General features: G+C 37.8%; 2 protein-coding genes across 5 annotated transcripts in view; both read left to right on the top strand.

Annotated features, from left to right (window-relative positions):
- Positions 1 to 10,049, top strand: part of arhgap5 (Rho GTPase activating protein 5) — a 49,388-nt gene extending 39,339 nt beyond the window's left edge. For all 4 annotated transcript variants that reach the window (XM_023833604.2, XM_023833603.2, XM_023833601.2 and 1 more), the window contains exons 5-7: positions 3,729 to 3,860; positions 5,110 to 5,215; positions 7,852 to 10,049. In XM_023833604.2, the coding sequence (XP_023689372.1) occupies positions 3,729 to 3,860; positions 5,110 to 5,215; positions 7,852 to 8,170 (557 nt within the window). In that variant the 3' untranslated portion in view covers positions 8,171 to 10,049. The remainder of the gene's footprint in view (positions 1 to 3,728; positions 3,861 to 5,109; positions 5,216 to 7,851) is intronic.
- A 3,843-nt stretch (positions 10,050 to 13,892) lies between these two features.
- Positions 13,893 to 17,046, top strand: part of akap6 (A kinase (PRKA) anchor protein 6) — a 171,679-nt gene continuing 168,525 nt past the window's right edge. Inside the window, exon 1 of the mRNA XM_072699344.1 lies at positions 13,893 to 13,983. The gene's annotated coding sequence lies outside the window, so the exon portion shown is untranslated. The remainder of the gene's footprint in view (positions 13,984 to 17,046) is intronic.

The raw sequence follows: 17,046 nt of genomic DNA, 5'->3' as shown, positions 1-17,046 counted from the left end.
ACAAGTTTCTAGAAAGCTAATGTTATGTAGAGTGCCCGTTGTAAAAAATGATTGTGAGTGGTCTTGCGTGGACTATATCTAAATTAGGATTGGCCGATATCTAAGGAAAAAATGTTATTTTAATTATAAAATATTGGGATAAACAATATCAAGCAGTCCAACCCCCTCCACCCCGCACCACCACCACACACACACTTTGGAGAACATGGTGGCGCAGGAGGTAGTGCTATCGTTCGGCAACTGGAAGGTTGCAGGTTCGAGCCCTGGTTCTTCCTGACCCCATCAAAGTGTCCTTGAGCAAGACACTGAACCCCAAATTGCTCCCGGTGAGCAGGTTGGCGCCTTGCATGGCAGCCTCCACCACCGGTGTATGAATGTGAGTGTGGATGGTGAATGTGAGGCATAAATTGTAAAGCGCTTTGAGTACTCGTAGGAGTAGAAAAGCGCTATATAAATGCAGTCCATTTACCATTTACACACACACACACGATTGCAGAAGCATGTGCAGTCAGAGGTGATTTTAGATCAGTAGTCACAGCTCTAATTTAGATGCAACGTGCGAAGAACGTGCAAACACTGATGGGTCTACCTTGGGGGGTGGGGGGTGTGAGGACAATGCATGCACCTGAATGTGTCCATTTTAGGAATTGATTCTGACTAATATTTACTCCTTACTGGGTAATTTAGATATTTACGTTATTAAAAGGAAGTAGCCCAGATACAGGGAAATGGAATGATTGATCTGCCAGTCCCCCCCCTCCCTCAATTTGGCAGAAATTCTTATCGTCAGCTGTATTATTCTGCTCTTTGTACTTTCCACATCTGCATGGTCAATGGAGTCTGGAACCTGTCTTGGAAGCAATGAGCACCAGGCAGGGAATAACTCGGGACAGGTTGCTAACCCATTGCCGTGGATACAGAACATTCATAAAAAAAATGTGAAAAATATATAACAAAATTAACTGGTGTGCATTGTCCCTTATAAGTCTATTGCTAAAACAACAATTTTGCGAGATCTTGCAAAAGGACAAATTTTTTTTCTTCCATTAATTTTTTCCTCCTCCCATTCATTTTTTTTTCCTCCTCTCATGTTCCCTTAAGGGCCTTTTTCAAGGAGTCTATTCGCCCATTAGGCACTGAAGTAAAAAAATCGCTTAAAAAGTTACGTGCTTTTGAATCATGCATATTCTCCCTTTATTACACGTTGTCACACCCAGCGTGTAAGCAGAAAAAGAAGACACGACTGTGCATGAAGTATGTGCTTTGGCCCCAGCAAGAAAACGGGGCCAAAGCAAAACGTGGAATATGGACTATTTATATTCTGAACTGAAATCCACAGAAACCCTCTTATTTTGAAGATGAAAGCAAGGCTTATAATTTTTCATTTTCACAATCTTTTGACAAAAATGTTACAGTGAAATATAGTGTTTGAATTTTGTGCAAAACATTTAACATTACTTTGACCTATTATTAAAACTGGGAGCTCTGATTTAATGATCCCTCAATCAAAATAAGCCAAAATAAGCACCACTTGCAGATTTAAGATCAAATACATAAAACTAGATAAAATATTTAAAAATCTTTCAGCTTTATTGTAACCCACAATAGCGATCAATTAGTACAAGATGTAGGTTAATTTTTTCCAGTTGTATTGTTTTGTCAGTTGTTTTACTCTGACAACTGATGAACCCCAAAATTGACATTTTAGACAATGATATAATGTGAGTCTGTCATCAAACTAATTCTAAAAACTTAGAGAAACCTGAAATATTGCGGTACTGAGTTCGCGAGAATTACGCATATTGTGTTCATGAATTAATTCATATACTTAGGCTTTTTCCCCCCTCTTCAGAACAATCCTGTAAACAAGCAAATATGCCTCACAAATAGATATCGGGGTATTTTCCGTACGTCGTTTAAATCATCCGAGATCAGATGCCTCATCTTGGATGAGTTAATGCCAGTGAGACTCATCCGGGATAAGTCGGTTTTTAAAACGCAGCTGTGTAGTAGATTAGTCTAGCTCAGGGGTACCCAATCTTATCCGCAAAGGGCCGGTGTGTATTCGGGTTTTCGCTGCAACTCCCTGATTAGATTACTAATTAGAGGACTGATTGGCTGAAAGAGTCTTCACACCTGGGTTTGAACAGCTGACCTACAGGTTATCCCAAAAACCTGCATACACACCGGCCCTTTGCGGATAAGATTGGGTACCCCTGGTCTAGCTGGATCCAACCATCCGAGATGATTGCGCGCGCCCGTGCTGCTTGAAAAGCCCATCTATATAGAGTCTAGAAAACATGTCGGCAAGTCTTTGATAGGCTGCAACAAAATGACGAAAGGAAGGACGCACCTTTTCACGCAAGCAGAGCAGGACCTTTTGCTCCAGGGATATTAAGAATTTCAAGATTTAATATGCACAAGGGGTAACATGGCAAAAGCAGCCCAAACAAGAAAAGACGGCTGGGAAAAAGTGGCCGACAAATTAAATGCAGAAGTAGTGTTCATTGTACTTACTGAATGCAGCATTTTCCTATGTGTATGCCCAGAAATACAGGACATCATTTACTCATGCCACGCCCCAGCAGGCACACTTGTGGTATGGATTATTATATTATACATGTAGTAATATAACTTTGCCTGACCAGATGCGTAACTATTAATAATCCCGACTACGTATCTGCGGTGGATATCACCGGTGTTATGCCGAAAAAGGCATCCCTGCCGTAGAATGCATGCCGGTGTTCTGACGAGTTGAGCTTTTAGGGGTTTTTTGGGGGTTACAGTTAGTGTTTTAGGTGTGTTTTGGGGGTTAGGGTTAGGGTTTTTTGTGGGTTAGGGTTTTAGGGGTTTTATGGGGGTTAGGGTTAGGGCTATCGATTTGCACTATGGTAGCCTAACTCGACAAAGTAGCTCAACTCGTTTCAGATTAGCGACCAATCGGTCATTTAGAGACAGGCATGCATTCTACGGCAGGGATGCCTTTTTCGGCATAACACCGCCACGCCGCGCGCCTTGTAGGTGGAGCCTGCATGTCTGGGGACCAAATTGTTTGTCCGCTATAAGTGAAATTCCGTTATATGCGAGTCCGCTATATCCAATGCTTTTTCTGCACGTTCTTAAAGGCGCATGATCGGGACCAGCGGACCTCGTCCGTTATAGACAATATTCCGTTATAAACGAGTACACTATAATGGGATTTTATTGTATGTCATAATTCCAGATCAAATATAAGCACAATGAGAACATGGGAACAGGTTAAAGTGAAGTACTTAACATAACTTATGCTGGACTTTTATTTTTAATTGATTGCTCTTTTTTCTCCCACAGTGGTGAAATTGCACCATTTGTATTTTGTAATTGCATTTGTTTTGCTCAGTTAGAAAAGGGAGTTGTATTTCAAATAAAATTTGAATCTGAACCTATGTAGTTTGAATGGGGGGGGGGGCTCAATAATGTTCCTATCTAGAAAAGGGGAGCCCTGCAGAGAAAGTTTGGGAACCACTGCATTAGACACACAGCCATGTACATATACAAATGCCAAGTTGTTCCCTCCCTCGAATAGAATTTACCATTAACATAACTTTTGAATAAAATCTTAGCAGTTTTCCTCCAGTGTTGTCCACCTCCATGCAGGAAGCATCATTTTCTGACAGCTGATTGTGTAAGAACTCCTCTAACATTCCTTCCTCTCTGCTGCCTCCCTTTGTCTTTCTCTCCCCACACAGACCACAGCATGGACTTGATGGCCATGGACGTGGCAGTCAATGCTGTAGCAGGTGCTTTTAAGGCCTTCTTTGCTGATCTGCCTGACCCGCTCATTCCCTACAGTCTGCACCCAGAGCTGGTGGAGGCAGCCAGTAAGTGCAAACATTTACTCCAAACCAAGCAGAACTGCGCAGTTGATTGGAATCTTTTACTTATGCAGTAGTAATACAGTTATGACTAATCGTATGCTGAAAGTGGACACCAATGTTCCTGATTTTGATTCATCTACTTCATTGGGAAAAAAGAACCAGATAAAAACAAAACTTAATGAAAAAGTCCTGTGTGTGTGTCTGTGGGCATGCATGTATTACATTTCGGGGACAAAATGTCCCCACAATGTGATAAAAACCTGTTATTTTGACCTTGTGGGGACATTTTTCCAGTTCCCACAAGGGAAACTCAATTTTATAAAAATCTGTGCCTTCATTCAAAAATGAAAAATGCCAAAATATATGAATACAAATGTATGTCTATCTTTGTATGTCTGTGTCACACTGGGAGGATGTTAAAACCTCACCCCTCTGGCAAAATGTAATGAAATATTATGACAAGCTGAATGAGCTGTGCTTCACAAGACAAGAAATCAAAAAGGAAAAACCCCTTGCCGTTAAAGAAACATGAAAGTACTGTTTATCTTATTCAATACCACTAGCATTTCTAACAAAATAGCATTCATACCCTTCACTCTTACCTCTTTTATATCAAAAATAATGAATGAATAGCAATAAGTATATTAATAAGTAAATGAATATATAGACACCTAGAAATTGCTTTACCTTGTTTGTGCACTATTGACTTAATTTCTGTTTTGATTAATTTAAAGTTCATTCTGTAGTCTGATTTAAAATTGAAATGGTTAGTTAAGTATAACTACAAGTTTGAACCCAATGTTAGTCTTTTACTGTCCTTTAGGCAAATAATTAAACATATAACGTCAAAGCAGACACACCAGTGTAAACACATAAAATCAAAGCAGACACACCAGTGTAATACCCAGAGCAGCCCTGAGATAGCTCTTCTCATCTCCTGTATCTCCTCTGCACCATTACTGATAGGAGCAGCCTTTGCCTTATACTGATAAAGCATGGCTTCAACGTGTAATAATGTTGCAGCTCGTACTGTATTCCTTACATTTATTGTCCTTATCAGCCTTATGGAATTTCCCCATCTACTTTGATCCTGAATGAGCTTCACTGTCCCCAGGACTTCTGCTCTTGTGGTAGCATGCCATTTACATTTGTTTTATATTATCATGAGCATGTACTGCTGAGTGTGATGCTGTGTGAATGTTTATTGTTTTTAAATGAATGAAAACACTGCAATTGTTCTATGGCTTTATAGAAATTGTGGACCACATAGAGAGACTGCAAGTATTGAAAGAAATTGTCAGGAAGTTTCCCCCTGTGAACTATGAAGTCTTCAAATATGTTATTACCCATCTAAACAGGTAGGAATTTTATATTGGCTATTGTACCTCTTTATAGACCTGTATATTTATGAAAATGATTGTAGTCCTGCTCTCTATTTATGAAAGTAAACTGAATATGCATTATCTAATCTGTGTATAGCATATATTCAGTACACAGAGTATGTCCTTTAGCCGTTATACCGGCGGTTTAGCTTCGGGTTTGTGGGGTCAGTAGCTAGACTGAAAACAAAACATTGTACTTCAGTATTCAGGCTTTTGTTTTAAATAAAATGAGTAAGAAGGCAGTAAAACCTTTTTATTATAATTAACCATTTTAAGAAAAACTTTTTTTTTTTTGTCCCAGGATTGCCAACTTGCAGGCATCTGGCGTGACATGCTTTCTGACTCTCATGCTTGTGCAAGAAATCTTACAGCAAATCTATATTATTCCATTATAAAACTAAAATTAGCTGCATTAAAAGCCCAAACCATACAGACTGTTTACAAGTTAATAATACTGTTAAGTACATGTACATGTGCGTGCAGACTTTTCTCAAATTGAAAATCTTAGGCCAGCCAGCTGGCCAAAGTTGGTGACAGTGATTACCCTTAGTAAAATACTGCACAAGAAAAATTATTAAAAATGATTTTTTTTAAGTGATTCGGGTTTAACTGAGTAAACAAAAATTAGAAGTACAGGAAGTTTTATGTGTCAGGTTATCAAAAGGGAACCAATGTAGAAGGAATGCACTTATTCAGAGCTGAGTGGTAAAAGTGTTCAGGTACTGTATTTCAAAATAGGTTTTCCACCGATATAATTGCATGGTGATAGAAAAAAATATTGCAGCAGAATTATTTGAAATTCATCACTGCTGCCATTGATCAGCTATGTTCCACTATCCTGTCATGTTGTGTCAAAAGGCATGAGAACTATTAGCCGTAAATTACAGGGATGAGTCTTTTAAACTCAGGAGGGGTATCTTTAAATATTTTCTATGCCTGTGAATTCTGTGTCAGATTTAGATTTGAGAAGTTATTCATTAGCACAGACGTGACATGTAGCCATGACATTCGCTTCAAAAAAGCCTGTATCAGTTTAATAACCACTATTAGATATCTGTTTAATTAACACAGTAGTGATTACAGTAACAGATGTTGAATAGGCTTGAATGGATGAGTTTATTCATTATAGTTGGCCAATATGAGTTTTTTTGGCTCTTGTGCCCTTTATTATTTGTCATTGAAATATTTGAAAATATATTGAAAATATTGTAAAATACATTTTACAGTGTATAAATGTACTTTATTATAGATTTTAGTCTGCACTAATAATAACCCCATTCTCCCTGTAAATTATATCCTGTTCCATAGGCTCCTAGCCTTTGTTCCAGTTAGAGAGTAGAGTAAATAAAACCATTTGATTGTGTATTGGGTTAACTCTGACAAAGGAGTATGGCACTACTGTTAAAAAATAGATATCCCAAAAGATTAAAGAGTGTAAAAGAGAGCCATGTTGTTCGGCGTTTTGAAAGGCGTTTAGAAATCAGAAGTTGATTTGCTGGTAGGAAAAATAATACATTTATCAGGTCAGATTTTATAGGCCCTGCTTAGGTTAGGAAATAAAATTTTAAGGGAAATTCAATTCAAGTTCAAGAATGCAATTGACATTTTTTGCTATGTCTGAGTCCTTTCTAGGGCCTTTAATTGATGTCCAGTCAGCCTATCAAATTGATGTCAGTTTTATCTCTCTTTCATCACCATATCTGGTAAATACTGTTATGTTCCAGCTCAAAGACTCAAAGGACTTTGCATTGTAAAAAAGCACATCATTTTCATGTTTGTTTTGTTATTGCAACACTTGCAGATAGAAATACTGTAAAAATAATAGTAAAAAGTCACCCTGCAGTGCATTGCCCACAACTTAACTAAATAAAAACTGCTGATTTAATGAGGAATGAAAAGTTTGAATGTTATGATAAGACTTATTCTAATCCAAAAGTTCAATTCATTGATTCACAGGATGTGGGGAAAGACCATCTCAGCATGAATAATTATAGATAAATCATGCTGTCTCAGCTACAAACATGTTCGGTATTGCTGGGTTTTCCAGCAATACAATGGGAACAATATAATTCAAATGCAGAAACAAAATGGGCCTGAAGTGATTTTGCATTTTTATTTTACAATTGATGCATTGCTCCCACTGTGACTCAGCATAATAACTTAGTCTGCAGTGGGATATCAGTTAAAATGAGGCAAATTGATAGCGCTGCCCCTGGTGCCACTACTGAATTTTTTTTAACGTGGTTTAGTTACAAATACATACTACTGTGATACGGATCTATTCCTTCATGAGTGAGTCAAACAGCAGTCGGCAGAGCAATCTGCAGAGCCTTGTCACTTGACTTCAGGCTCTTCTTACTCAAACTTACTTCTGATTTTGTCTGAACAAACAATGGTGGGAACAAGCCACACCAATAAGTAATAATAATACTAAATCTCTTGCAAAATTTGTGTCTGACATTTTCATCAGTTCCTGTGGATGTATTTTTAGCCGATTGTTACGTGTTAAACATGAGTTAAGTGAGCTACATATAAAGTAGTGAGGGATACTTACATTCTCATCTTCTCCTTCCTTGCTACCCTGAGTGTGAATATGCTTTTGTCTCCCTTAGGGTGAGTCAACACAGCAGAACCACATTGATGACAGCAGACAACTTATCCATCTGCTTCTGGCCTACACTCATGCGGCCAGACTTTGAGAACAAGTACACTCTCTCCACCACCAAGCTCAATCAGTCAGTCATCGAGTCCTTCATCCAACAGTGCCAGTACTTCTTCTATGGCGGAGAGATGGTGGAGCTGGCCAGTGCTGAGAATGGTCCCCCGGCTCACCCTCACAGTATGGTGGAGGCCCTGGTGCCCTTGCAGCTGCCCCCTCCATTGCAGCCCCAGCAGATCCAGCACCCAATGCAGCCTGACCCTCTTGTGTAGCCCTTCTTTCCAAATACCCCCACACACAAAACTTGGGGTCAAGTTGAGAGAGATTATCTCTCTTTAATTGGAACAGCCTAGGTGGATAAACAACTTCCAGTAAATAATACAGAAAGAACTTTCAGAATCCAGCACTCCATTTTTATTACTCTGAAAGAATTTATGGCATCTTAATTCCAGAAAAGTTATCTTTTTTTTAAATGCCGTACTGCAAACATGTACACTGGGAGTCATGGGAATGTATGCTGGTGTGTGTGTGGGGGAGGGGGTTCCCGCTGTTTTGTGAGCCACCTTGCTGATGCATGTGTTATAGGCAAGGCTGAGGTACTGTTTCTGACCAAGAAACATCAAGAAAGATATTTATACTTTTTTTATTTTAGTTTTTAAAGATGCAGTCCTCTATGTATGCAGTGAACATCACTCTACATGTGCAACTGTTCTGATGGATGTTTGGTTGTTTGCTTATTTTGCATTTTTGGCAGTTCATTTTTTAAAATGCTTTTTTTTTTTCCCCCCAGAATGAGCAAAAGACTGACCAGTAACTGGTAGTGTTGTCTCCTTTCCTAATCTTTCCCAGTGTTGTGCACTGTTTAGGACCCCAAAAATTTATTTTAAAAAGGGAATGAAAGAAAGCCTAGTGTATCTGACTGAGCTGAAGACTCTCGCATCGCACCTTTGGTCCTGGTGGAGCACGGCCTGTGGAATTCCTTCCAAACCTTCCAAAAGGAACATCCCACTATAGATCCCTTTGTAACACTTCTTGTTGGACACTCAAGCGTTGCAAAGCAGTCTGGGTATTTTGTTTACTTTTTGTTGCTTTTTTTTAAATCAACGTATTAGTAATACTTTCTTACATTAGAATAAATTTGAATAGATGCTTTGTTTAAGCTAAATTTGCATGCTTTCTGCCTCCTAAAATACAAAGAAAAATGATCTTGTACACAAAAGCTTACTTATTTTCATTCAGTTTTCTTTTCCTAACTTGGTTGAGGGGAACATGAATATGGGGCATTCGGGGGATATATGCATTTTTTTTTTGCAAGTTGAAAGTTTTTATACCCTCCTATAGTCATTTCGTTTAATGTATCATATTTTAACCAACTCAGAGTTATAGAACAAAACTATTTTGATTCAATGTCCAATTGTATGATTCCCTGAAAAAAGGACACACACAACATGTACCTGTTTTTGTGTGCGTGCGTGCATGTGTGTAATATATATGTATACATACATATATACATTTGTTTATATGTGTATATATATGTATATACACACATACATTTATATATATATATATATATAAATATATATGATTGCTAATATAGCAATAACTACAATGAGGTACTGGTGGCCTTTTGGCTCTGTATAATCTTGTAAAACATATAATCAAATTACTTTATGTGGTATGATGTACTAAACCTGAGTTAGATTGACTCTGTGTACTTAATTCGCTATCTTCTGAATAAAACTCATAGCTTGTTTTAGACGGTACAGAATTTTGTTTGTAAAAGATGCTGCTTAGAAAGTGTTCACAATAGAAAGTACAGTGATGTTGGAATGATGGGATGACGTCTGGTTGGAAACAGGTTTGTGGATCATACAGATGTATAAAAAGGCTTTGCAAGACTGCGGTTAATACATTTCTCAATAGAAACCAGGGAGAGGGCAAGTCTGCAGCTGCTAGGATACCTTTTGTGTAGTTTTGAAAAGCAACCTTATTTGTTCTATAAGATCTGCCTCATTCAAACTGGTGTACAAACTCTTAAGATTTTAACATCATCTGCTATGTATAATAGTAAATAAATGATTTAAAAAAATTAATCTTAAGAGTTTGGTTTACTCCATATTTTTTCCCTGAAATAAAATCTCTTTTTTTCAACATTGTGTCTTATTTGTGTTTGGTGATTTTAGTACTGATATGCTCAATGTATGTTTGAATTTTTTATTTTTATAGAGTATTTATCCAGTGTTCACAAAGTCTTAGAATGCTTACTTAAATTCTGCTAAAGTTGCAAATTCATTGGTTTCATAACAAAAGTCCAGTGAGAAACAATGTTTAACATCTTCTTTTGTTCCACTCAGACATTGTCTTTTTATTAAGTGTTTAATTTTTTTGAATGACTCATCCTGTTTTGTTCTTGCCATTTTGCTGTTAATTGCAATTGTGGTCATTGGCTTCAAAAGGGATACTAAACACAATTGTTTGTTGTTTTATATTATTGCTAAAGTGTTACTAATTAAGAAGCACCCAGTGATGCTTGTCAGTGAATTTTTTCACTCGGAACAGCTCTTTTAGAACTATAATTTTTGGTTTCAATTCACTCCTTGAAATTAATGTTTTACTTAAAACTACTGCTTGTTTCTAATGTTATATAAACATTTTTGTAAATGAATAAATAAGTGATTTTTGTTATAAAACCAATATATTTCCAAAATTTTTAGTGAATTAAGTGAGCGTCCCAAGACTGAGCGCTGTGTGTGTGTGCGTGTGTGTGTGTGTAAGTAAGAGAGAGAGAGAGATTACATCGTGGGGACCAGATTTCCCCACAATGTGCTAATAACCTGTAACATTTTTTCGGTGCCCACTAGTATAAAGTCAGCTTTATAAAAATCTGTGACTGCAACTAAAACAAAAAAATGCCAAAGGGCTTATATTTTGTTTGGTTACTTATGGTTAAGGTTGTCATGCATCATGGTCAAAGAAATGGATAGATTGTCCAAATAAAGATAAAAATACAAATGTTTGTGTATGTATGTACCTTCAAAACTACAGTATATAATTTCCGTTTTGAAGGTACATGACTCTATCTGATGATTGGAAAAATAAATTTTCATTGCAGCTCACCATAGACATCTGATATTTTTGAAGCATAAAACACACTGCTCTCAGTAATTATGTTAATAACGTACATGTACCCCTCTATGAATGTGATTAATGTCCCTGTGAATGGACTTACAGCTTCACTTCAGGTGAATGAAACTCAGGAAACTTGGAGAAGTCTAATGATGGTGGCAGGTAGCCATAATACCTCTGCTTGTTTACTTGGCTGTGAGTCGTCAGGGGGTTGTTGTCACTATGAAAGCATTTCCTTGTCTGTCTGGTAATACAGTCTCAGGTGATTCAGTTAGTTAGACTTTGTTTTTGCCTTTCCTTTGTTCAGCTGCACAGGAGTGAATAACATTTAATCATTTATTTTCTGAATATTTTCCTGCTTCTGAAGGTAAAGATACACTTTATTAACCAAAATAAATGCCTAAACGGGTATGTGTTGGGGGGAAAAACCTGCCTTGTTTTTTAGCAAATGGAAATACTTAATGTATTACATATCACTGTATTTGCAGAAGAATCAAAATCATAATGCAACATTTCATGGAAAATTCAGTTGTAGAACATCCCCATATTTATAATTTCCCTGCATTCCCAATTGAGAGACATTCTCAATACTAAAATTGAAACTCATGCAATGTTCTGGCTGCTCCGTATTCTCTTGAAAATCCTTTCGTCATACTGCCTAATTATTTGAAGAAAAAGCACTACCTTAATAAAATTAGCAAATTGTGCCAAAGTGGTATCTTAAATTCCCCATTTACAAATTTGGTACAGTCAGTTTGAATGACGTGCATTTTATGGCGGCTTGACTGTTCTGAATTGGTTTTGGTGCTCATGACTTCTTTTAAAAAGGCTTGTAACTATGCTTATTTTCTCTGGGGACCAGTCCAAAATGCTATTGTTTTCCTGCAGTACAGTTTTGTCCTTCACTGCAGGTGCTTTTCAGACCATAATTTATTTAATTGAACTGATCACACCTCATCCATCCTTCTTTTCCTTAAGCATTTTAACCTGGTGAGAATCTTGGGTGGGGGGAGGGAGCAGAATCTTATCCCAAGGAGCCCAGGACACAAGGCTGGGCACCAGTACCATCTCAAGGCACATAAGAAATCATACACTATGGCACCAGTTAATCTAACTGCATGTCTCTGGGCTGGGGAAACCTGTTTAACACAGGTAGAACATGCAAACCCCACACAAGCAGAGCCAAGATGGCGTTCAAACCCCCAACCAGGGAAGTATGAGGAAAAAGCACTTCCCACTGAGCCACAATTATCAGCCACAATCGTCATGTGTGGCTCAGCATGCCTTGGCCACAAGACTGGGCCCTCGAGCAAGACCCTTAACTCCCAGCTCCAGGGGCACTGCATACTGGGTGACCTTGCACTGTAGCCCCCAAGCTTGCTCAAACCAGTATATGTGTCTGTGTGTTTCATGGAGAGCAAGATGGGGTAGGCGAAAAGACTCATCTGTAGTTCAGTATTTGTGGTACAGTGCAAATCTGACACCCAGTGAAATTAAATGGTAGTGCAATTGTAAGGTATTCACTTTGCATAGTATACTGTAATGCAGTGCAGGTTATCTACTCATACATAAATTGCATATGTAATAAGAGGTTCTTGCAAAAGTAACATTCCAAAAACAAAGTGTACCAGTTGAAACCTTTAACAATATGCTGAAATACGATTATTATCACTTTTATATGGTAAATCATACAGGCATTTAACCTGAATTCCAACTTGAATGAGCCTGAAATAACATAATTTTTAGGCTCATCACACAAACTAAATAGCCAAATAGCCGCAAAACATTAATACACACAAATATATACCAAGATTTTTAGTACATAGGCTACGTACTCTGCAGAAGATTAATCATATCAAGCAAAATATTTAGCCATGATCAAAAGCTAGTCTGAACAAGTAGGTTTTAACTCTGGGTTTGAAAGTATGGAGGGAAGGGAAGGATCTGATTAAGTGGTAGCCTGTTCCAGATAATGGGTGCATAATTCAAATCGATTTATTTTTATATAGCGCCTTGAGTTGCCCCAAGGTGCTTTACATGCCCACATGAAAAAAAAAACCAGATGGTTCATATAAGGTCATCAGACATTTTTCTTATTTCAGTATATGACAAGGCATGATGTTTTTTATATGTTGATTTCTTATATTGTTTTGGCTACATTAATCCAAAATTGACATGAACTTTACATTTTACCATACTTGATAGCATGGCTTTAGTAGTAAATACATGTTTATTGCTTATTGTTTCATAATAAAAATTGAAATTGCTTTCATATTATATTATTCTTATGAAATACATGATATTTCTACTTTAACTTGCTTTAATTAGACATGAGAAAATTGTTATGTTCTCAGGACACAAAGCGAATGCATCAACTGAAAAAGGATGCTTACTTTTAAAAATACTCATTCTAGTTGTGTGGAACCACTATCCATATTTCAATTGAGTTCATTCAAAGATAATGAAAAATATATTCCATAATATTGCTATACTGATAAAAGTCTGAAATACAATTGAGATTAGTCAATCATAAATAAATTTATTATATATGTTTCAATTATTTTAGCAATAAAACTGCCCACAAAATAATTTTTCAAATACATCATGAATATAGTTAAACTTATCCAGTTTAAAAAACTGAGTAGCAAGTTTATGTGATGCTTTTTTCTGGAAGGCATGCCTCTCGCCCTTCTCTGACTGTAACCAGCCCCCGATGCTCTGCTTTCTATTGCCTAAGCCTGCTCAGTCCCTCCCACTTGAGTCCAGGGAAGCCACCTTACCACACAGACCAATAGCAGGGCAGCATAGCCACTTCATCATGCCTTGGTTCCCATGGCAACACAGCTCTTCTCCATTAAGGCACTGCATCATCAACATCCATCCTCCAGACTGATGCAAGGAAGCATCAGACGTGCAGAGATCCACCCAGAAAGGAAAATGGAGTAGAAGAGGGGATATGGTATGTAATTGGTTTTATTCTTCATTGTTTTTCGCTTTCTTATGGTTGTTGACCTTTGTCTAAAAAGCAGTGGAGTACTATAATCCTATAATTCACTCTGTCAGTGTCTTTTCTGGGATGCTTAGTGCAGGTGCTGCTTTGAATGCTAATACAGGCAGCAGAGATCCTCTGCTTTGTTAAAGGCGCCGGTAGCAGTGGAGATTGCCGCATACATAAATACGCTTTGTAGATTGGCCTGACAAAAGCTCTGGGTTGCCGGGCTGGAATGGCAGAAGGCATTCACAGCCCCTGGTGACATAGCTTTTTTTGGTGTTGTTGTTATCAGGCAGTATGAGGGGCTGCCATCTTCCTCAGTTGCAAGGGGCTGTGCTCTTCTCCCTCCTCACTAGCACGCTACTGCTTGTTACCCCTATGTAACAGAAGATTGTACATTTGTCTGTGTAGGGGAGCATATGTGTAAAGCAAGTTCTTCAGTCAAAGCTAAAAGCTGTCAGCATCCTTCCCACACACTCCTATCCCGCCCTGGGACCTGGGTGGCTGGGCAATGCACAGTCATGGTGAGATGGGAGGGGGCAAAATGCAACTGGAATGCTGTATGCTTCCTTGACTTATTGTGGTGGATTGTCTCATGCCATCAGCTAGACTGTAATGCTGCTAGAGAGGCTTTAATGTGTGTCTCATGCTGTACAAATATTGAAACGTCTCTCATCTGCACTCAGATCTGTCAGTGCTGTTGTCTTGTCCTTTGAAGCCAACTGAATCGCACAACATCATTGCTGATGTTGTTAATAGAAAGCATTGTTTTGCCAGAAATGTTTTTTGGGCGTAGTAGAACGTGGATGTATTTTATTTATCATCTATGACTACATGATTTATATATGAGCATTCCATGCCCTCAGTTGGAAAGAGAGCAATAACTATGGGTAAATGTTGACTGACTTGGTGTGCTGGCTAAATCTTAGCCATGTTTTTGTGTATGATGTATATCCCACACACCTCAAGGTCGCCTTTTAAGGTGTCCTGATCTGACTCCCTGCTGCTGCGTTTATCCACCTACAGGTAAATATTTGGGTGCAGGGTGAGACCAATGAAGCAGCTGAAATTGGAGTATGTGCGTCTGTGATATTATTCTCTCAGGGATGGCCTTCTGCTTCTGCCACACCCAGTAATATGTGTGTGGCTGTCCTCGTTCCATTTGCTGCTTCTAATCACTGAGACAGCTCATTCAGGCACAAAGAGGTGACCCGGTGACCAAAGACCACCCAAATCACAATGCTGCAGGTGAAGGAGCTTGTTTGGTGAAAATAACCACCCTATTTGTTAAAATGAGTGGCAAAAGCAAAGAAAAGAAAAACACTGCATTCATGTAGTGCCTCATTATGTACTTACTGTAGCAGACACCTTACCTATGACTTAGAGAATTAGTCAGTATGACTACAAGGCTGGGAGTTTTTGTACAAACAGTGTAGTCACTCTAGGTGTACTGCCAAATGTTTTTTTTTATATCCTTCTACTGTTTATAAAGGCATTGAAGATTTTTCTGTTTATTATAGTTAATGAAGTAGTGGGGACTGACTTGGTATCCATTTCTCATTTATTAACTTAATCCAGAAAAAGTGGTAGGCATACACGTACATAAAATGAAGACTATACTTCTTGTATTTATTTTATTATGGGTCTGAAGAAGGAATCTATGTTGCTGTTTGGGTCGGGTGTTTTCTGTACAAACGGCTTCACATAATACTCATAATTTACTAATCCAGTTAAAAGATCAAGAAATATTTTATCTATTGTTAATTACATATAAAATATAAAAGTCACTGTAAAGTGTATTTAGCATCATTAACTACAGAGGATCCAGAACTCCAGGTATAATAATGGCAGTTACCTTAATATGGTAGATCAGTAGCCATTTTGAAAATTACATAATTGAAGACAATACTGCTTTTACTGTCTTTGTGGTCCTACGAGTCTATGAAACGTCAGAGAATATAATAATTAATAAACTTGAACTATCTAAATTAGGGATTTGTTCTCCATAAATGAGAAAGTAATAGTTTCACAATGAGCCTGAAGCCTAGCAATTTATAGCTAGCTAGAAGCAATTTATAAAGATTTCGATCCTCCTCAAATGCAAATTTTTAACAATCAGAGGACACTGGGATACCCAGAGAAACCTATGTGAACATGGGGAGAACAGGCAAAATCGGAGTGCCATAATGGGATTAAAACCCATGTGCCACACCAAATGTGGACCATTCAATGCAATTACATTGAGTGGTGGGAAATACACACTCATGCCTGTAGATTTTCTGGGTACATTTTTTCAAAATAGCTTAACAATGGAAAATGACTGATTTGTCCTTAGGTGCCATAATTGATTTGTAGCAAGAAAGTACACCTACCCAATGTGTATGTGTTTACAGTACACAGCTTATGATTTTTTATCTGATCTGAGCTGTAAATCATGCTAATTGACAGGAATGTTACTGATGTCCCCACTGGCTCTAATTTTAGAATAAAAAAAAACATGTTATAAACATAGTACCTAACCCAGATGCCACCCTGTTTATCATTTACACTGTTCCATAAATTACGTTATATATTTAACTTGGTTGAATCACCAGTCATAACTATTCATTTTCACCTCAATACAGACAATATTGCTTTTTTACCACGTATCTTGCAATACCCAACAATAAAACCTAACTCATGATATGTCAGTGATAACATACATAGGGCTGTTACTGAAGTACAGAGGGCCATTTACTTCTGATGCCTGACATATTGATCATATTGAGGGTACTGAGGATATGCTTTCAGGCAGTTCAAAATGGCCTCTAGTTAGCTTGTTAGGACTCAGCCCTGCCCCATAAATAATTAAGCAGGTCTGTCTGCAGCTTACAATAAAGCAAAGCAGTACTTAGAGACAGGCCCATGTTTACTGGATATCAGTACAGCTTTAGAATTATATATTTAAAGTGTATATATATATATATATATATATATATAAAATAGCGTGTCATTTGCTTACTAATAAAATCATTTGCCGGTTTTTTTAAA

Source organism: Paramormyrops kingsleyae, chromosome 14 (genome assembly GCF_048594095.1).
Source record: "Paramormyrops kingsleyae isolate MSU_618 chromosome 14, PKINGS_0.4, whole genome shotgun sequence".
NCBI classification, from domain to species: Eukaryota; Metazoa; Chordata; class Actinopteri; order Osteoglossiformes; family Mormyridae; genus Paramormyrops; species Paramormyrops kingsleyae.
This window is presented reverse-complemented; position numbering and strand designations above follow the sequence as displayed.